The sequence below is a fragment of the Petaurus breviceps genome, unplaced genomic scaffold (assembly GCF_028583685.1).
Source record: "Petaurus breviceps papuanus isolate PSGF00001 unplaced genomic scaffold, PetGlider_PUasm1.0 80, whole genome shotgun sequence".
Classification (NCBI taxonomy): Eukaryota; Metazoa; Chordata; class Mammalia; order Diprotodontia; family Petauridae; genus Petaurus; species Petaurus breviceps.
The window spans coordinates 5,946,181-5,968,564 of record NW_027186540.1 but is presented as its reverse complement, the minus strand read 5'-3'; the positions used below and the strand labels follow the sequence as shown (position 1 = coordinate 5,968,564).

General features: G+C 36.5%; 1 protein-coding gene across 4 annotated transcripts in view; it reads right to left on the bottom strand.

Annotated features, from left to right (window-relative positions):
• The window catches only part of LOC138176001 (pre-mRNA-splicing factor 18), a 66,897-nt gene extending 45,884 nt beyond the window's left edge, over positions 1-21,013 (bottom strand). For all 4 annotated transcript variants that reach the window (XM_069106678.1, XM_069106680.1, XM_069106679.1 and 1 more), the window contains exon 1: positions 20,805-21,013. In XM_069106678.1, the coding sequence (XP_068962779.1) occupies positions 20,805-20,870 (66 nt within the window). In that variant the 5' untranslated portion in view covers positions 20,871-21,013. The remainder of the gene's footprint in view (positions 1-20,804) is intronic.
• Positions 21,014-22,384: the final 1,371 nt, after the last annotated feature.

The window sequence follows — 22,384 nt, the reverse complement described above, 5'->3', positions numbered from 1 at the left end:
AGAGGGGATAGTGTGGCAAATGAGGGGAAAAGGTACCAAAGAGATGGCATACGTCAGTAATAGCTGCATGTTCCAAGACTCGGAAGAAAGGGGCTCTACCATATAACAGTGTCCTCTCAGACAACTACAATAACTGAGACATAATAGAAAAAGGTAATACACAGGACAAGCTCTACAAGGCTGTGGCAGAAACTGCCTAGACTGTAAGGGTGGGGAACCTGCAGCCCAAAGGCCACGTGTGGCCCAAAGCCACAGGTTCCCCACCCCATTTTAGGGAGGTGATAGAGAAGTCCTGGAGGATTGACTGACTTTCAGGCACTGGGGGACCTGAGTAAGCCCTGTTTCATTTGTGGCCACAGATTCCCTATTCCTGAGGCAAGAGACTAGAACTGATACCCTGAAGTTTTGATTGAAAAGGAATACAGAGAGAAAAGAAAAAGACCAGATAATTATTGGACTCATAAATTAGAGAATGCGGATCTAGAAAATATAGAAAGGAAAAAAGATAATGAAGATAGAGAAATTCTTTTTGGAAGGGGGTTTGGAAAAATGAAATGTTTTAAAATGAATAGGATTACTTGAAAGGGAGCAGAGAGAGGGGAAATCTACTCAACTGTGAGGAAAATAGGGAGAGAAGAATTATATAACCAGGTAAAAGAAGAAGAGAAAAAAGGAACTAATTAAACAATACCCTAAAGGAAAGAAGTAACAAATGAGAAGAGTGGATCAAAAGTGAGAAGGACACCAGGGGGTACAGAGTCACTTAAAAAAAAGATGAAAGTAAAGTAACTGAAGAAACATAATATTGTATCTATTCCAGAAGAGAGGGAGGAAAAAATCATAACCTGAAAAGAACAACAGTAGAGGGGCAGCTAGGTGGTGCAGTGAATAGAGCACTGGCCCTGGAGTCAGGAGGACCTGAGTTCAAATCTGGCCTCCAACACTTAACACAAAACTAGCCATGTGACCTCTTAACCCCAACTACCCAGCCTCCCCCCCTCCAAGAAGCAAAAACAAACAAACAAAAAAAGAAACACACACAAAGGCACATAAAAGATAAAACTGATGGAATGGAGAAAAAAAATTTTTTTCTATACATCAAGTGAAACCAAAAAAAGCTGGAGTTACAATCATGCAATCAAAGAAAAAAAAAACCCTACAAAATAAAAAGGGGTAAACAAGGCAACTATATGCTGAAATGACCTATAGACAACAAACTTGTATCAGTAATAAATATTATGCTCCAAACACCTTTGCATCCAAATTCATAAGGGAAACATTATCTGAGCTAAAAGAAAGCACAGACAGTAAAACAATAGCGACAAGAGACTTTAATATCCCTATCAGTTTTTGCTAAATCTAACAGGGAAAAAACAAAAGGGAAAATAGGAACTGAAAAAGATGTTGGAAAACCTAGAGTTAAAAAACTTATGACATCTTCTACATGGGATAGCAAAATAATTTACATGTTTCTCAGTAACATATGGAACTTAAAAAAAAAAAAAGAATTGACCATGTACTCGGGTACAGAAATACTACACACAAATGTAAAAAAAGCAGAAATAGTATACCCTCTACAAATGAAAATATAATAAAAACAGAAATTTACTCAGAGACCACAAAAGATAGAGACCCATGAAAGACACACAATGAAGTCTTAAATAGTGGACCAAAGAAAAAAATCTTAGAAATAATTAGTAACTATGTAAAAGAGACGACTGATGAGCTCAATATACATCTTACAAAAGTAGAAACCCACTAACTAAACAAACCTAAAATAAGCACAAAAGAGGGGATATTAAAAATTAAGAGGGGAAATTGATAAATTGAAAACAAAACAAAAAAAAGCAACCCATAGAAGTAGGAAGAAGAAATGAAAACTAAAACTAAAAGCAGGCTTTTTCAAAAGACTAATAAACTCTCATCAAAGAGATCTCCAACTATTTATCCAAGAAATCATTCATTATGATCAACTAGGATTTATGCCAAGATTGCAAGGATGGTTCAAAATGAGGAAAACAATCAACATAATGAATCATATTAAAAACCAAAAATATCTAAAACCACATGATCATCTGGCAACAGAGACAGAAAAAGCCTTTAACCATGTAAAACACTCAACTTATATTAAAAACTCTACAAAGTACAGGCATAGAGAGATCTTTTCCTACATATCACAAAGAGTATCTACTGAAACTCCAAAGCAAACGTCATATGCAATGGGAATATACTATAACCTTTTCCAGTAAATACAGAAGTAAAGCAAGGATGCCAACTCTTCCCACTATTATTTCATATAGTTCTGGAAATGCCAGTAATAGCAGTAAGACAATAAAAAGGCATTAAAGGACTAAAGTAAAAAGGAGATAAAACTATCCCTGTTTGCTGATGGTGTGTGTGTGTGTGTGTGTGTGTGTGTGTGTGTGTGTAATAGATTCAATAACAAAGTGCTCCATAAAGAATTAAAGAATATAAAAAGCTGGAGAAAGAAATCAGTGCTCATGTCTAGGCCATGCCAATATAATAAAAGTGAAAATATTACCAAAATTAATTTGTATTTTTAATGCTATCCAATCAAATTACCAAGGTGACACTTTACAGAATTTGATAAAAATAATAAGATTCATTTAGAAAAGCAAAAGATCTAGAATATCAAGGGAAATTATGAAAAGAAGTAGGGACAAAAGTAGAATAGCACTTCCAGAACTCAAACTATATCATAAGGCTATAGTGATCAAATTCACAAGGAATTGGTGACAAAACAGACTGCTGAATCAATGGAACATGCTGGACAAAGGAGATTCAAAAACAACAGAATTCAATAATCCAGTGTTTAATAAAGTGGTAAATATAAATTATCTAGGGAAAAACTCCTATTTGATAAATGCTGCTGGGAAAACTATAAAGCAGGCCGGCAGAAATTAGGCCTAGGCCAACATTTTATACTTTATTTCACAATACATTCTGAATAGATATGTGATATTATATATGAATAGATATGTGACCTTAATATATATGAATAATAGATATGAATAGATATGTGACCTTAATAATATAGGATCATTTTATTTTAAAAATCAGAAGTACAGATCATACACCTCCCACAGTTATGGGAAGGAGATATATTATTAATCAAACAAGAAACAGAGGCAATTACAAAAGATAACAGAGAAATTCTGATTACATGAAACTGAAAAGCTTCTGTATAGAAGAGATTAACGCATCTAGGACAAGAAGAGAAATGATCAAATGGGAAAAAAAAGATTTGTATCGAATTTCTCTAACAACAGTTTGGAATGCAAAATATATTTAATAAATATATATACAGGCATATATATGGGAATATATGTACATATATGCAACTAAAAGATAAATGGTCAAATGACATTAATAAATGGTTCTCAAAAGAACTGCAAAAAATTTATAATTACATGAAAAAAATGCTCCAAATCATTAAGAGAAATGCAAATCAAAACAACCCTGAGATTTCACCTTAAAATTTGAAAACTGACAAAAATGATAAAATGCAACCACACACATATGACTATAACAATATGAATTAAGTCATCATTGAAAACAAATTCTGCTGAAACACAAAGGTCAAATGTATGAAGATATCTGACTGACATAATGTGAAATAAACAAAACCAAAGAAGATTACACACTGACCACAACACTATAAATGAAAAGTCTAAATTTGAGTAAATGAAAATCTAGTGATGGTCCTAGAAAACAGATAATGAATATACTTCTCTACTTAAGAGCTAAGAAGTAAAGGCTTACTGAGGCAAAATGCTGCACATACTATCAGATGTGACTGTATCAAGGATTTTCGCTTAATTCCCTTAAAGGGCATATCTGGAAGGAAGATATTTTTTCTTCTTCTTCTTCTTCTTCTTCCAGAAACGAATGTGATACAATGACAAAAGGCACTAATAAGGAAAAAATCATTAAATGATCAGTATTGATGCCACATTTTCAAAATTAAAGGATGCAGCCTTTTTTACTGTAAACAAACTATGGACAATTTTAGAGAATGTATATAAGTTATTTGGCTTTTTGGAATGTTTTTGTTTGGCAGAATGTCTCCTGTGTCGAAACAAAATATGTAATTTAAAAAAATCTTCAAAAAGAATTCCACGGCTTTGCCCAATTTGAGCTTAGACCATCATGAAACTGTCTAAAATCCCAATCTACATTTTCTAATTTGATTCAAAAAATAAATCTGCAGAACTACACTTCCCTAGTGATTTTAAGGAAAAAGTAAAGCATAAATATGCCCAAAATTATTTGGATGGATTTCTGGTAAAAATACACTCACAATTTAGAGTATTGAAGAAAAGATAATACGGCAGGGTAAGAGAAAATATAAAAAAAAAAATTAGAGAAGCTAGTGGATAAAGCAAAATTATTCTGCCCTAATGATTTGCAGAATAAAATTTTCTTCATTGTCCTCAAGTTCCTAATTTCTCCTTCCGTATCTACCTAGATGTATTCTTCCTCTTAATCTCTCCAATTTTTCTTCTCTCTTTCCTCCCCTGCCTTAATGTACTTAGAATCCATTCAAACTACAATTACAGTAAGGAACACATTTTGTCTGCTTCTAAAAAAAGCTGTATACTATTGCTCTACAGACAATTTCTGCCTATGAAGTCTTTATCAACAACATTTGATTTCCTTCTCTAAACTTCAATGTAACACAACTATACTGTGGGGAATGAAAATAATTCTGTCATTCATATGGGGCCTGTCACATGGGAACTAAAAAAAAAAAGTATTATAAGATCAAGAGTTAAAGCAAGAAAGAACCATAAAGAACATCTGATCTAAACTCCTCATTTTAAAGATAAGGAAACTAAGACCCACAGAGTTTAGGTGACTTGTCTAAGGTAACACAGGTAATATAAGTAGTAAAAGCAAAATCTGAAACTAGATCTTTGGACTCCAAATCCATTGTTTTTTTCCACTGTACTATGCTATTATACTAAAAACAAAAATCTAATTCAAATTGATAATCCAAAAACTAAAAATAGTTAGAATTTTTCTACAGGATACCTGGATAAAAGGTAGAATATAAATTTAGTATGATTATGATCACATGGAGTATATGGAACCATTTCTTACACCTATGACAGTTAGAATCTTCCTCAAATACTCCATTCTAATCCTTGAATAATTATATCACTGACCCATAAATCTATGTTACATCAGACCTCATCAACAATGAGATCATAAAATTCAGGCAGTCTACCAGCAAAGAAATACTTTCTTCAACACAATATAATGCAAAAAATGACAAGATATCTAAGCAGATGATTCATGGTATACTGAAGTAGACCAATCAAAAACCTAGCAAAAAGAAATTACGGTCATATATAGGACTATTCCAGGCAGTACTTCTTAGTAATAAATACTAGGTAGCAGAAAACAAATTTGATATGAAATGGGCTAATGCCTCTTTTAAAACAATGGTATCATGTGACAAAGCAAAAAAAAAAAAAAGGCTGCAGATAGCAACCAATCCTAAATGACTGTAACATAAAATGGTTATAACTTCAAAGGAAAAGTCAGGCTTCACCTAACTTTAACATTTTGAAAAGGTATCAATGATTTTGCTAATAGTCTCAAATACATGTAAAATAGCTACCCAGAAACATCTTTTAACATGAAAAAAAAATATTCCTTTCAACAATATTGGTTAAATCTTTACTTAAAATAACACTAAATGTTCTAATGAAAAGCTAGTGAGTATGGCATGGGAGAACAGGAATTTCAGTACACTGCTTCCCATCTTTACACTTACCTACTTTGGTCTGCTCATTTCTCCTCTTAAAATAGGGGATATCAATACTAACTTTATTTACAGGGATATGATGTCAACCAAGTATTTCTCTGATACTAGATTTCACTGGTGTAATGAAGACAATGCTGAGTTGGAAACACAAGTCTTAAATTCCTGTTGCAGTCCTGCTATGGGAATATTTATATTGCCAGTACACATGAAAAAGCACCAAGAAACATCATTTCATAGAGCAGACTTGCATCGTTTTTTTTTTTTGCAGTGTTCATAATGATCACAACAGAAAAATTATGAAAACAACTACACCAACATCTGTTGCAAAAGGTAAAAAGGGACCGAAATCCTGCCAAGAACTCAGAAAAGACACTCTACAATTAAATCAACATTACAAAGTCACATTGCATAGTGATCAACAGCTTGCCTTACAGCCAGAAAGACAGAGGATCAACAAGCTGTTTGGCTTCTCAGGGCTCTAGGCAACTCTCTAAAATTATAAATTGCAGAGCAGGTAGTAATAAACTTCAGCTGGAGGGAGCTGATTCATTGCAAGTTCGCTATACCAATGAATCACAGGTCTGGTTTTTAAATAATAAATGTATATACATTTAATACAATGTGACTTCAATACAAAGTGGACATAAAGAAAGTTAGTGAAAAATAAACTGGAAAACATAGATCAGAATCAAGAAAAAAAACTTAAAAGACTACAGAGAAACCTTACTCTTACATGCCATGAACACTTTCAAGGAGAGGTGAAAGGTTCTGGACAAAGCAGAGAATAATATCACAAAAATTAAACAGAGTATATCTTAGTAGAAAATAAAGTTATTGGTGAGAGAATTCATTTCTTCATTAGATGTCCATGTATAGTCAGAACATAAAAAGGTCAAAAATCAATCCTAAATTAAGACAAATGAAGATGAGGAGATATAGCATTCAACTAAAAGACACCTAACTTGATAGGTAAATATTTATGCTGATGCCAAAAATGGAAAACATATAAACCAACATACATAGGCATGGAAAATCTCTGTTCCCCAAAAAGTTTAATCAAAGTGAAACAAAATTTAAAAGAGAAAAAAAAAGCCTAGAAACTCAACCAGCAAACACCTGGTGACAACTAACAGCAACAACAGTTTAGAGTATAAATTCATTCTCAAAACCTTACTGAGAAGGGTAGAAAAGATATGAAGCAATATTACTTCATAAACTGTCAAGTGATGGGCCTGGAGCAGAAATCTGACCACATCATTTCTCATAAAATCGTATCCCTCTGGCTTCCTAAGTTCTTCCCAATCAGTCTCAGCCTATATTTCCAGATTTACTGGAACTTAATCTCTTATTAGCTCCTTGCAATATTTTTTGTTTGACCTGAAAAAACTGTATTTTGGCTATGAAATTTCTGGATGTGTTCAATTTGAGGTTTCTTTCAGGAAATATCCAATAGAATCTTTCTATTTTCATTCTGCCTTCTAGCTCTAACAGTTTCAGGCAGCTTTATTATTTTTTAAAATGAAAGTCCAGGTTTTTGGTTTGGTTATGCTTTTAAAGGACATTCTTTTTCATTATTCTGTTTTTTGACTTTCTTCTAATTACTTTTTGTTGTCTAGTCACTGAATTCTTTGCACCTTTCTCTACTTTTCAAGGTCTTGACTAATTTGCTAAAGTCCATTTTTACTCTGAACAGCTTATTCTCTTTCCAAGTACTTTAATTGCATTTTTTATTCTCATTTCAACTCTTCATTCCTTCCACCCACTCTAGACGTTATGGCCAAACCATTCTTTTTCTGGGTTCTAGTTATGATTATTTCAAAGTTATTTATTTCCTCTGGGATTTTATCTCAGAATTATTTTAATCTATATTATTTCTTCATTGTGGTAGAAATTTTCTTCTGTTTGCCCATATCTACAGCTTCAAGTCTTGGATTAGGACTTTCAGAAAAGGCTAATGATTGCATCACTGCAATGTTAGACAAAGTGGTTAGGCCCAAATATTGCATCTTGCTACAGTCCCAGGATGAGACAAAGTCGTAATATTCCATCATAGTCTTCATCTCCCCCACTGAAGTCTCTAGGTGATGACATGGAAGGAAGGGAAAAGAAAAGGGGGCCATCTCATCTTTCACAGACCTGGACTGGGAAGAGGCACCAGCTGGGGCACTGGGATCAAGCCATATTTACTATAGTAGTCAACAGTGGCAAGATTCCCTGACATTGGTCCCCGTTGGTCCAATTCCTTGCACAGTCACTACTAGAGGTTCACTACTTTGGGTCTTAGCAGGAAGAGGTTCAACCAGAGATTACGCTGGTTTTAAGTTGGTGTCCTAGGGAGTCCTCAGATCCCTGGTCTTTCTCACCATCTTAACCAGAAGTCCTTTTCCTGGGAGAACTAAATGAAAATAGCCCAGGACCCTGAAGCCAAGAATCTTGGGAACAGTACTGTCCTCTAGACCAGAGGCAGCAAGCTTGTTTTGTTTTTCTTGCCTTTTTTTGCAACATGGCTAATATAGAAATATGTTTTATGTGACTTCACATATATGACTGATATCATATAGAAGATTGCTTGCCTTCTCAAAGGTTGGGGGAGAGTTTGGAACCTGAAATTTGAAAAAATTAACACTAAAAATAACATTTTTTGCAAAAAAAAAAAAATCAAATGGCACCAAATAATAGGCAAGCCTAAAAGCCCTGGGCAGTAGCCCTCAGACCCCCAGTCCTGCTTCCAGCCTAGCTCTAAAGGCCATTATCCTGAGGAAAAAATTCTTGGAGATGTAGCCTAGAAACTACTTTTACGTGTACTGTATCAAAAGTTACTGAAGGGGTGTCTAGGTGGTACAGTGAATAGAGCACTGGCCCTGGAGTCTAGAGGACCTGAGTTCATATCTGACCTCAGACACTTAACATAAAACTAGCCATGTGACCCTGGGCAAGTCACTTAACCCCAACTGCCCTGCCTTCCCCCCTCCAAAAAGCAAAAAAAAAAAAAAAGTTACTGAAGACCCAGAAAAGAAAGCAAATGCCCTCTATGTTTTTGGCACTGTCAAATTGATAAGCATCTTAAACTGATGATTTTTTTAATGGAAAAGACAGTAAAGGTAATGCATTACCATCTGTGCTTTGCTACATGCCTTGCCACTGTGCTGTAAAGACCATGGGATCTTTCCATTTGACTTGTAGCTGAAATTTTCAATACATTTTCTCTCCCATTAAAATGTGAGCTCCTCAAGAAGCAAGAGAAGGTAAACAGGAAAAAGAAATCATAATGAACTTACTGAAGTTGAACTATTTACATTCCTACATGGAAAAACGATAATTGTAACTCATGAGACTTTTATCAGTATGAGGATATATATATATATATATATATAACATATGTATGTATAGCAAGGTATATATGTATATAAATACATGTGAGTATGTGTATATGTGTGTACATGTATACATAGACAGAGGGCATAGGATCAGCTGAATATGAGGGGATGATATTTAAAAAATAAAATTAAGAGGTAAGAGAGGAATATATTAGGAGGAGAAAGGGAGAGATAGAATAGGGTAAATTTTCTCATATAAAAGAGGCAAGAGAAAACTGTTACAATGGAGGGGAAGAGCAGGAAGGTGAAAGGGAATGGGGTCAACCTTACTCTCACTGAATTTGGCTTAAGGAAGGAATAACATACAAACTCAATTGGGTATCTTACCCTAAGGAAAGTAGGGGGGGAAGGAGATAAGAAGGGGGATGATAAAAGGGAGGGCAGACTGGGGGAGATGATAGTTAGAAACAAACACTTTTGAAAAGGGACAGGGTCTTGCCCTCCTAGAAAATTAGGGTGGATGGGGGAAGATATAAGAGAGAATAGACTGGGGGAAGGGGTATTCAATAGGCTTGATATCTTGGGGTGAGGGGTAGGGAATAGATGGGGAGAAAAGTTTTAACTCAAAATCTTGTGGAAATGAATGTTGAAAACTAAAAATAAATAAATATTTTTTTGATGTGACCTCCTTGAGGACACTCTGTCTTACTTTTCTATTTGTAACCTCAGTAGTTAGCACAGTGCTTTACCTACAGTATGTACTTCAATGCTTTTTCATTTCTTCACTCACACACTAGGCATTCTAGGTAAAATGGCTGTTCCCTCTATGAAATTCCATTTCCCACTTCCATGCCTTTGTACAAGCTGATGCATCCTGGATTACACTTCCTTCCTCACCTTTACCTTCAGAGTCCCTCACTTTTTTCAAAGCTCAGTTCAAGTGCCACTTTCTATCCCCAAACCATCTCAATTCCCCCACTGCAAGTGCCCTTCCCAGAAATCCTTTTGTGTTTTTTTAAATTTAACTTTCTATGCATATGTTGTTTCCCCCAGTAACCTGTAAGCACCTTAAAGCCAGGGACCATTTAATTTTTATCTGTCTATGACCAGCACCTAGCATAGCAGAAGGCACATATGTGCTTAATGCTTGAAGAATGAACAAATGAATAACATCATGAATTGAAGGTGCAGAAAAATGAGTTTATAGAAAGCATGGCATGTGACCCAATTATACTATAACATCAAAAAGTAATAAAAGATAAAACTAGGACAAGTAACTGATAAAAAGAATTTTAACTTCTGTCAACATTTCTATGACACACTCTTTTCCTCATTAATAAGGTGACATTTACACTCTAACATTCCAGTCTCCAATGTGTTATACAAGGAAGTAAAAATGGTATTAGAGAAAAAAAAAAGAAAAGTTAGACCAGAGCAAGTATACAAGAGTATACAAAACACAGGCCTGAGACTCAGACCATCGAGTCTGAATCTATCTAATACAAAATACCAAATAACTGGAAAAATCACAGTCAGTATTACTACTAGAAAAAGACAATTACGAAAATAGAAATAACTAGCAACCTACGTCTCCATTTTTAAATATCTTTCTGAGACCCAACAACAAACATATGGAGGAGAAAGGGAATCAACATCCATAAAGTGCTTATTATACGACAAATACTGTGCATCTCATTTGATGCTTACAACAAACCTGCTAGGGGGCAGCTAGATGGCACAGTGGATGGAGGGCCAGCCCTGGAGTCAGGAGGACCTGAGCTCAGATTCAGCCTCAGACACTTAACACACATACACACACACACACACACACACACACACACACACACACAAACAACTAGCCATGTGACCTTGGGCAAGTCACTTAACCCCAATTGACCTCCAAAAAGCAAAAATAAAAAAACCTGCTAGGTAGGTGCTGATATCCCCATTTTACAGTTGAGGAAACTAAGACAAAGAAAGGTTAAATGACGTGCCCAGGGTCACACAGCTATTAAGTGTCTAAAGCCATATTTGAACTAAAATTTTCCAAACTCCAGTCCCAGTGCTCTATCCTATACCACCTAGGTGACTCAAAGGAAGGTAACCTTGGTAACATGGAGGTATCCCCTGATAAAAAATGAGAAAGAAACAGGTAGATTTTAACAAATGATACATCTTTAGTCACAAAACTGACTGAAAGATACAGAAAGTGCAACTATGTTTATTGTGTGTGAAACAAGGTTTCAACTGGGTAGGGCAAAATGTTCCCTTAAAAGTTCCCCTCCTTAGGGGAGGCTAGGTGGCGCGGTGAGTAAAGTGCTGGCCCTGGAGTCTGGAGGATCTGAGTTTGGTTCCAGCCTCCAACACTTAACACCCACACAAAGGGAAAAAACTAGCCACATAACCTTGGGCAAGTTACTTAAGCCCAACTGCCCTCCAAAAGGCAAAAAAAAAAAAAAAAGTTCTCCTCCAATGCTTTGTCCATGAATATAAGAAGATCACACAAGATTTCTTAGTAAATAAACAACAAAGATTAACTTTATTTGCCAATCTACTAACTGCTATCAATGGATATCTATCATGGTCATGGAAGATGTCCAGTGAAAGGTTCAAACTGAAGAGGCCTAAGAGTGATGAGCTCCAGATGCTATTTAGAGATGACCTTGTGTCAATTGCATCAGGTCACAGAATACTTCAGAACTTCTTCAATGAAATTCACAGCCACCCAAAAAAGCCCAATAATCCATGCAGGAAAAACCAAGTGAAAAATTCCTATTGTTCAAATTATCACATGGCCTATCAGTTCATTAGTAAAAACACCCTGGAAGCCTCTGTAGATAGACAATGAACTGTATGCCCAAGAAAAGAGTAGATACATTGGACTGCTTTTGTAAAATTGCACATGGTTGTCAACAATCCCAAGTGTCTTGCTGAAACAAGACCCCATCTCTTTAACACTAGCTTTTCTTCTACTAATGTCAAGTGGCTGCAAAATCTGGAATATCAAAAGTCTTTAAGACTCAAAACTGAGTAACCCAAAGAGCAACAGTTACATAGATGATAGGCATAAATAAGCTGTAGCATACTACTGATGATAACTAGCAAACAAGAAGTAATATAAAAGGAGTCAGGCCAGCTGAATAGCCAGAGTGAAGCCTAACTAATGAAGTCTCTCTGTGGCACTGATATATAGTTAATATTAGATAACTTACAGCAGGAATGCTTAATGTGCAGTCTATGAATTTATGGATTTTTTTTAGTATATTGATAACTATATTTTAATATAATTGATTTCCTTGTAATCCTAGGTATTTTACTTTATGCACTTAAAAATATTATTCTGAAAAGTAGTCTATAGGCTCCATATTGTCAAAGCAGTCAATGGAACACACACACAAAAAATGTTATGAACCCCTAACACAGAGAAAGGCCCAAACAACATGAAAAGGCACATTAGTGGAGAATTATGGGAAGACATAAAAAAGAAATGAAGATGGTAAGAAGGCAGGGAAGGGCTATTCCCTACCACCTACAATGCTGAAGGTAATACCTACATGGATGCAATCACAAGATCCACTAAAACAAAAAAATGAAGAAATTTCACAGGGCTATTGTGGGGAACACAAGAAATAATAGAAGTAAAATGCTTTATAACTGTAAGGCATGATAGAAATTAGCTATTATTATTGACAAAGGTGTTAAATAATAACATAATCAATTGAAAATAACATAATAAAAAGCACCACAGAAGGTCTGACAAAAGCAAATGAAGAGTAAAAGAAAAGCTAAGAGAACTGAAAATATCTAATAATTCTCTTGGCTGGGGTATCTATATAGAGCACTGTAAATTAGCACTGTAAATCAAAGATGTGCATTATCCCCAGTGTTTCTCCCTTATTTCTTTTTTCTATTTTTCTTCCTCTCAGGTCTCACTAACCTAAAACCTTACACCAATAAGGAGGATGCCTTTGTACAAATAACATTTTACTTCCTACTTGCCTCTATAAGATAGCCCTCCAACCAAGTAAACATACTATAATTAGAGAATTGGTGATTACAGGCAAAATTCCACCACCAAATAGTCAGGCACGTAGTAAGGGGGCTTAATAAATGTTTGTTGCCTTGCTTAACCAGGCTGCAATTCTGTAGCACTTTCTCAGGTCTCTCAATCTCTATTATAATTTCACAGAGTGGTTTCCATTTCAAATATTAAAAGAAGAAAGCTGTGGTCATGCATTTTATGATTATCTTTTTTCTATCAATTACCTAATTCCTAACAGTAATTACCTATAAACTATCTCCAGCTTTTCTTATCCTCAAACATCCCAACCACCTACACAAATGTGCACTAAAAACAACCAAAGAAAGCACATTAAATAATCCAAAGGCAGAAGGGGAGAGGAGAAAAGGGGGAGAGAGGGATAGGAGAGAGGGAGGGAGGAAGGCAGAGAGAGTAAAAGAAAGTGAGAGTGTGAGTGTACAGTGTGTGTGTGTGAGAGAGTGTGTGAGAGTGTGAGAGAGTGTGTGTGTGTGTATGTGTGTGAGAGAGAGAGGAGAGAAAGAGTGTGTGTTGTGTGTGTGCACGCACGTGCGCTCCCGTTTTCTCACTAGGATCAAAACACCTGTTTTATTTGTTAAATCTCTAAATGGAGATTTAGGTGCCAGCTGGTCCATCTCTGGATTCTATAGATCAGAAATGTGATTTTTAAGAATATATTGAATATGGAGAAATAGTAATTGTTCATGAATAGACCGAGTTAATATAATAAAATGGCAATACCATCGAAGTTAGTTTACTTATTCAGTGCCATACCAATCAAACTACCACATAATTATTTTATAGAGCTAGAAAAGATAATCAAAATCATCTGGAGGAACAAAAGGTCAAGAATATCAAGGGAATAAAAAAAAAAGGTGAAGGAAGGCAGCCTAGCAGTACCAGATCTTAAATTATACTATAAAGCAGTAATCACCAAAACAATCTGGTATTAGACAAGAAGAAGAGTGGAACAGACATGTCAGGTATACAATATACAGTAATCTACTGTTTGATAAACCCAAAGATCCAAGTTTGGGGGCAAGAACTCACTATTAGACAAAAAATGCTGGGAAAACTGGAAAGCAGTCTGGCAGAAACTAGGAACAGATTAAAACATCTCACATCTTATACCAAGATACACTCAAAATGAGTACAAGATTTAGACCAAAAAAAAGTGATGTCATAAGTAAATTAGGAAAACATGGGAGAAAAAATTACCTGTTAAATGTATGTGTAAGGAGAAAGTTCATGACTAAATGAAATAGCTTTTATCCCACAGGAGATAAAATGGATAAATTTGAAAGGTTTTGAACAAAATATATGCAATGTAGCCAAATACAGAAGGAAAACAGGAAACCTAGGGGGGTTGGGAGGTTGGAGGGGTGCAGTTATAGGGAGTTTCTCTGTTAAAGGTCTCATTTCTCAAATATTAAAAAAAGCCAAATTTATAAAAATAAGAATTATTTTCCTATTGGTAAATGGTCAAAAGATATGAATAGGCAATTTCAGAAGAAATCAAAGTTACCAATCATATTTTTTAAATGTTCTAAATTACTAATAATTAGAGAAATGAAAATTAAAGCAATTTTAAGGTAATGAATCATACCCATCAGACTGGCTAACATGACAGAAAACGACAATGACAAATGCTGAAGGAGATGTGGAAAAACAGGGACATTAATTCACTGTTAGTAGAGTTGTAAACTGATCCAGACATTCTGGAGAGCAATTTGGAACTATATCCAAAGGGCTATTAAACTCTGCATTACCCTTTGACCCAGCAATACCACTACTAGGACCCCAAAGAGACAAAAAAAAAAAAAGGAACAGAACTCATAAGTACAAAAATATTTATAACAGTTCTTTTAGTGTGGGTAAAAACTGGAAGCTTGAGGGGATGCCTATCAATTGGGGAATGGCTGAACAAGTTGTAGTATATGATTGTGATAGCGTGCTACTATGTTATAATAAATGACAAATGAGGTGGTTTCAGAAAAACCAGGAAAGACTTATATGAACGTGTGATACAAAGTGAACCAAGAGAACTCACAGTAAGAGAAATATCAAAATGATTATTAACCATGAAAGACTTAGCTACCCTAATCATTACAATGATCCAAGACAATTCCAAAGGATTAGTGATGAAAAATGTTACCACCTTCAGAGAGAGAACTGACAAACTCTGAACGCATCATTAAAGCATATTTTTACTTTATTTTTCATGCTTTTTTCACATGGCTAATGTAGAAATATGTTTTGCAAGACTTCATATGTAATGGGCTGATTATCATATTTGTTTTCTCAGTGAGTGAATGGGGAGTGGAGCAAGGGAGAGAATTTGGAAGTGAAAATAAAACACATACTATGAAAAAATATATGTATATACTTAATAAAAGTCCATCAATTTAGTCTACCATAAAGAGAGATGACTATACACATACACATATTAACAGTGTCCAGGCAAGCCTAAATATCATTTGTCTAGATACTAAGAATTAATTTCAATTTTCACAAAAGTCAAAAAACAAAACCAACATTCTGTGTTCGTAATTATCAGTCACCCAATGTCACACCTGATTCATTGGTAATTCTTTCATTATGCTATTCCCTGTTTATTACACAGTTATACAGAATCAATTTCCATGGCTTTAGAAGTGCTGGCCCTGCAGGGTTATGCTGGAAGGAGGTAGACATGGCAGTGTCAACTGGCTTTCTAGCAAAGGACCTTGTACCCATCCCAGGAACTCTGAAAATCATTTTCCTTGGTATGTAAAACAACAAATGAAACAGTGCTTACTCAGATTCCCCAGTCCCTGAAAGCTAATCTATCTACACTCAAGAACTTCTCCATCATCCCCTTAAAACAGGTGTGGGAAACCTGTGGCCTCAAGGCCACATGTGGCCCTCTAGGTCTTCAAGTGTGGCCCTTTGAATGAATCCAAACTTCACGGAACAAATCCCTGCCCTAAAACTTCTTCCTGGAGGCTCATGCCAGCTCAAGAATTCACACACTGGAAGTGTACCTTCCTCTCCTGCAGTCTAGATCTGATTGGATAGCTCCTCCCACAGCCTTCATTTAAGGAGGCTGTAGAGGCCAGCCATGTCTCATTCTTCTCCATAATACACTCCAGACTTTGTCCACCATGCCACCTTAATGCCAGGGTAATCCTCTCACACTTTCAGCTTCCTTTTATTTCCTCCATTAGAATACAAGCTTCTTCAGGGAAGGGAGTGTCTTTCTTTCTGCTTGCACTTCTATTCCCAGTTCTTAGCCCAATGCCTAAAATATAATAAGCGCTTAAAAATGCTTGATGACTGCCTAAAATAACAAATATTTTCACACATTCTTTAAAAACTTCAGCATGGGGGGTGGCTAGGTGATGCTTGCTGGCCCCAGAGTCAGGAGGACCCCAGTTCGGTTCCAGCCTCAGACACTTAACACCCACACAAAAAAACTAGCTGTATAATCTTGGGCAAGTTACTTAACCCCAATTGCCCTCCAAAAGGCAACAAAAAAAAACTTCAGCATCGAAGGGACAACACAATTCCCTAACCACCCTATTTACTGATCTGCTGATAAGGCAACTAAAATTTTTCCCCCTTCTATCAGACAAACTTCCCACTCCAGAGCATCTATGATTGCATTTTGTCCTTCCTTCAGTTACTGACATTTTCCTCAAACTGGTTTTACACAATTGTAGAACATTCCTCATTTCTCAACTGTTAATCCCTAATCATTCTTTACCTAATTCTTCCACCAGAAAATAAAATTTTTTAAAAAACAATAATGTATTTCTCATTGAGAACTTCCACTGAAGGCTGCAGGGCAGAGGGATGGGGTGGAGGAAGGAGATAAAAGGAAATGATTGAGTTCTGTCAAACAGTATATAAATTCTTTTGAGTTTTTACAAATCTAACTTCAGTCCCAAAACCTATTATAAGGGTAGGCACATAACAGGTGCTCAATATATATCTGTTGACTAATTAATGAAAGAGGAGACAAAGTAAAGACCATAAGGGTAAAATGTGGCAGCTGAATGTAAGATATCCTAATAAAGTAATCCTGAGGAATCAAGTAACCCCAATTATCCTTTTGAGCCTTTAAAGATCAAGACTCCAAGAGAGAGTCTTGAAGAAAAATGTCTTGGAGAAAAAATGCTAGACTGTCAATGAATCAAAGAATCTTGAAATTAGGTTATGTCATTCGACCCAGACCTGACTAAATCTTTTCTACAAATGATCATCTTTCACTTGAAGTTGTCCTGAGACAGACCATGCTACTCAGGCAATTAGCTCCCTGTGCTTGGAATATCCTCCCTCACCCTGTATACCTGTTCAATGCCTACCCATCTTTGAAAACCCAACTGAAATGTCTCCACATGAAGCCTCCCCAATATCTGTAACCCTCCACTACCACCTCCATTCATAACAATATTGTCCATTGGACCTCAAGCAGCACTTTATTTTGCAACTCTCAAACGTACTCATCATATTATATTTTATATTAGTTATCTATATTTATGGCTTATCCTGAAATTAACTTAGTTCCATTAGGGCAAGAAGGGCTTATTTAGACTTTGTATCTCTCCTAGTATGGTACTCAGCACACCAGGGGTATTTGGTAATTAGTACTTAATGCTACTCTCTCCTAAATGTTCATATGTCTCCGAATATTCGATTAAAGACTCACAAACAATAAGAAAAACTAGACTACTTGGTATACTTTTAAATTGAAAATACAAATTCCCCAAATACTTTTTTTGTGGGGTAGGCAGTGGAGGATGAGGGAAAGACAGTAGCTGAATGAACTTTAATTTCAATATTCTTTACCAATACTTTCCAACTTTCCATATATGAAGTGCATTTTAATTTACTAATTTGTAATGTTTTAAAATTTCTACTTAGAAACTGATTTATTAGTGTCAGGCCATTTTTCTAATTGGAAATTAAAATATTATGAAATGTAAAACTGTCCTTCAAAATGCTGACAATCCCAGTGAAATTGATATCAGTAAACTTTAGAAACATAATTTTCCTTAAATTGCTTGTAAAAATATCAAATAACAATTTTAAAAATCTTCCCTAATCACTCTATCCAATGTGATCTTGTATTCTATGCAAAAGGTATATCAAGATCACTCTTTCAATTCTTCTCTGCTGTCTAAAGTATTCTTAGTCTTTCCAGGAGGGATGAACATACAAACTTTTCTTCTATATCATGAGAAACGAATATAAAAGGTCTGTTTTCAACAACAAAAAGCATTTATGAAGTGCGTAGGCACTTGGTATTTGTAAAGCACTATACTAGGAAGTGGTAATACAAAGTCAAAAAGAAAAACAATCCCTGTACTTAAGATGCATATATTTATTGTACTGGAGGTATACAACATATATATGGATGGATAATTATAAAACAATCTGAGAAGGGAGAGAACATTAACAACTTGGGGACAGAAAGGGCTTCAAGTAGGAAGTGGTAGTTGAGTGAAATCGTGAAGGATACTAAAGATTCTAAAAGATTTAGATTCACAAAAATATAGTTTTTATATAGTCCAGGGACACAGGAAAAAAGGCAAAAGATGAAAGGCCATGTTTAATGAAATCAAAAGTTGCAGGGGATGTTTCCTTATCTGATTATTATATTAATGCAAACACAGATTTAGTCCATCTCTACAGGGTCATTCTCAGTCCTTACAGAAGGAAGGGTAGTATATGGAAAAAGCCATACCATGAAGGATTTTAATTGATAAAATGGTTTGTATTTTATTCAAGTTATCGATAGAGAACCACTCAAACTTTTGAATGGGGGAGTGACATGGTCAGATCTTGAGTTTAAAAAGTGTATTTTGGCAACTGTGTGGAAGATGAATTGGAGAGAGGACCAATAAGGATGTCCAGGTGAAAGGTGATAAAGGTCTGAACTAGACAGGTGCCAACATGAGTAAAGAGAGATAGGAGATAGTTGTGAAAACAGTTGTGGAGGTGGATGACAGCGACTGGGAACTGATGGGTTTATGTATTGGGAGATGATCAGATCAAGAAAAAGGAGGAAGAGAAGAGGGATCAGGCAGATAGGCTGGGGGTGAATCAGAATGGAAGCATTATGAAAGGGGTAGGGAGAACAGATAATCCAGAAAGAAAAGCAGGTCAATATCATCAAAAGCAACAGGTTGTGTCAAAAGCAGCAGGTTGTTGGAGACAGATAATAGATAAAAGATCAAGGACTGGAAAGACCATCTAGTTCAATTCTCTCATTTTAAAGAAGAAAAACTGAAGCCCAGAAGGCTGTGTGTGAATCACACATATATTAAAAGCAAGATTTTTACCAAGAATCATGCTCTTTTCACTGTATTAAGGATGAAAGCTGAGAAAAAGCCAGCAGATTTAACAATTAAGAAGTCCTTGGTAAACTCTGAGAAAGTTTAAGTAGAGTGGAGTCAGATTTCATTGGACTAAGAAGTGAGTAAAAGGTGAGGAGATGAAGACAAAATATAGGTGCTTTTTTTTTCCTTTTGGCTTGAGAGTTTGGAAAAGAAGTTGTAACCCAGGGCTACATACCAGTAAGTAAATCAAAGACGATTTCTCTCAACCCCACCTGAGAGTATCCACAATCAGTACTTGGTTCCAAAAGGTATTAGAAATGTGCAGAGTCCTGGGCTGGGAGTTGAGAGACCCAGCTCTGGCTTTGGTACTAACTAGTTTGGGCAAATAGTAACAAGTATTTTTATAGCACTTTAAAGTTTGGAAAGCACTTTATGGATGTTCTCTCCTCTGATCTTAGAACAACTCTGTGAAGAGGGCAACCGTGAAGATGGCTCTCCTCTCTGTAAAAGGAAGCGGCTGAATCCTTCAATTCCAAAACTCCACATCCATTTCAGGGTCTTTACTTTGTATTTTAATTCTGCTCTAATAAGAAAACAGGTGCTCACGACACATCCAAGTACACCTGTGACGCAAAACTGCTTGTAAACCAGCTGCAGAGAGAAGGGAGGAGGAGATAGAAGGGCCAAGAAAACGCCAGCTAATTTTTAAATTCTATTACATTTACAAATTACTTCCTCCTCCAGAGAGTGGTTACTTATAACAAAGTAAAGCAGTTAAGTAAAACTATTAATAGTGACCTCATCTGAATGTAGATACAATTTTTCACATCTATAACACCTCGTCGCTCTATTAAAAAAAAAATTAACAGAAATCTCTTCCCTCCCTCCCATTCCGTAACCCATTAAAAAAGAAAAAAAAATTCTTCGCATTCATATTTGTAAAGTCAAACATTGCTCTGCAACTTGAGTCTGTCACGCCTCTGTAATGTAACGTTTCAAATCAAGTACAGGTAGGTGACCCAAAAGAGGCAGAGCGGGACTTGGAGTCCAGAAGACCCAAAACCGCTATGTAAGTGTTACTTAGAATTATGATTACTCTTCTGAGCCTCAGTTTCCTCTCCTGTAAAATAAAGCGGCTGGACCTGGCTTCTAAGGCACCTTCCAGCTCTAAAGCTTTGCTCCTGGGAGGTGCTCCTGGGGTCCCTGCGCTGACCTCCCACGCAAGATGCTCAGGGGAAGAGCTGGAGAGGAAGGAGGCCCCTTGACCTCTCCCCCGCTCCCCGGGCCACCCCACTTCTCCTTTCCCCCTCCCCAGCCCGAACGCGTCTCACCCCCAGCAGCTTCTTGTCCTCCAACAGCTGCCGCTTCCGAGAGATCTCTGCTTTGAGGATATCCATATCCCGGCCGCAGGCTCGGCTCCGCCACACCAAAGGGCTCCGTCCCCGAGAGCCTCCGAGACCCCGCCAGAGGACCTCGAACCACCCAAACGCGGCGCTGGGCTAAGAAACACGGTCAACAACCGCCACTTCCGGCGGAAGTTGATGGACACAACTTGAGGAAGGGAGTGGCTAGAACAAAGAAGGCACGAAGGACGCGGAGAGATGGCGTGGCCTCCGAGGGCAGCGCCATCTGGTGGCACCAAGAGACATCACGGAGAACTCTAAACAGCACCCATGAAACAAAAAGTATGGGTCTCTTTAGAGCTGCAAGTTACCTCAGGTCCTTTCTAATCCATTCTCCTCTCTTTTTACAGAAGGCAAAACTAAGCCCAAAGTCACACTAGGGTATACTGTGTGCTAGCAAAAGTGCAACTGATTCTCCAGGAAAACAAAATACATGCAAGGCACGCTTTCCCCCCACCCCCCATTTATTTGTCTATTGTTTATCTATATGTTTGTTTGTTTTTAATTTTCAACATTCATTTCCACAAGATTTTGAGTAACAACTCTGGTCTACGCCCCACCCCAAGATGGCAAGCATAATGAATACCCCTTCCCCCAATCTGTCCTCTCTTATATTCCCCCCACCCCACCTTACTTTATTGTAGGGCAAAATGGATTTCTATACGCCTTTGGCAAGGCCCATTTTTAAGCTTACTCTACATTATACACATTTCCTCCATCACTTTCCTAAGTCTAGAGTCTAGACCAATAACAAAACAACAAATCAAGCTCTGTTCTGGAGTGTTTGCTGATTTCCTCTGAGGTGTAAAAACACTGAAAAATGTCACTGACACAAGTCAGTTTGAGGTGGCTCCAAATCAGTTCTTTATACTTGAAGGGAGCAGTCTTTTGATTTTGTCACTATAGGGAACTCCTAGAGTGGAAATTCTCACCACTGATATAGATCAGCAATTCATCTGTAACTTAAATAATGTATAAGACTTGTATAATCTTAGAGAGTTGCCTTAGACTGTAAAGTCTTTAAGTCATCTGCCCAGCTAGAAACATGGCTTGGGACAAGGTTCTTCTGACTTCAAAACCTACCTTCTATTTACCACGCCAAGCTGATCTTTTTTTTTAAAGGATAAATTATTTCTGCTTGGCTTGCCTTATTCAGAATAAAACTCCCTTGATAGGCACTCTAGATTCTGTTATAAAATATCATAGATCATATTCTGTAAAATGGCAGTGTCAAATGCAGGACTGGAGTGCCTCCTGAACCAGAATAAAATGTAATTGGGAAATATTTAACAAAAAATAAATAAAAATACTGTAAAACACAGATAATGTTAATATGTGGTTTACTAAATCAAAAAGTGACCTGCAGGGATCCTTATGTCTGGTTTAGAATCAAATAGAATGATGAAATAGTCAAGTAAATCAGATCAAGTAAATTAGGAACCTCAGAAAGCCCTCAAAAGCCTTCAAGTCCAACCTAATGGTTGAACAAGTCTCCCCTTTACAAATTT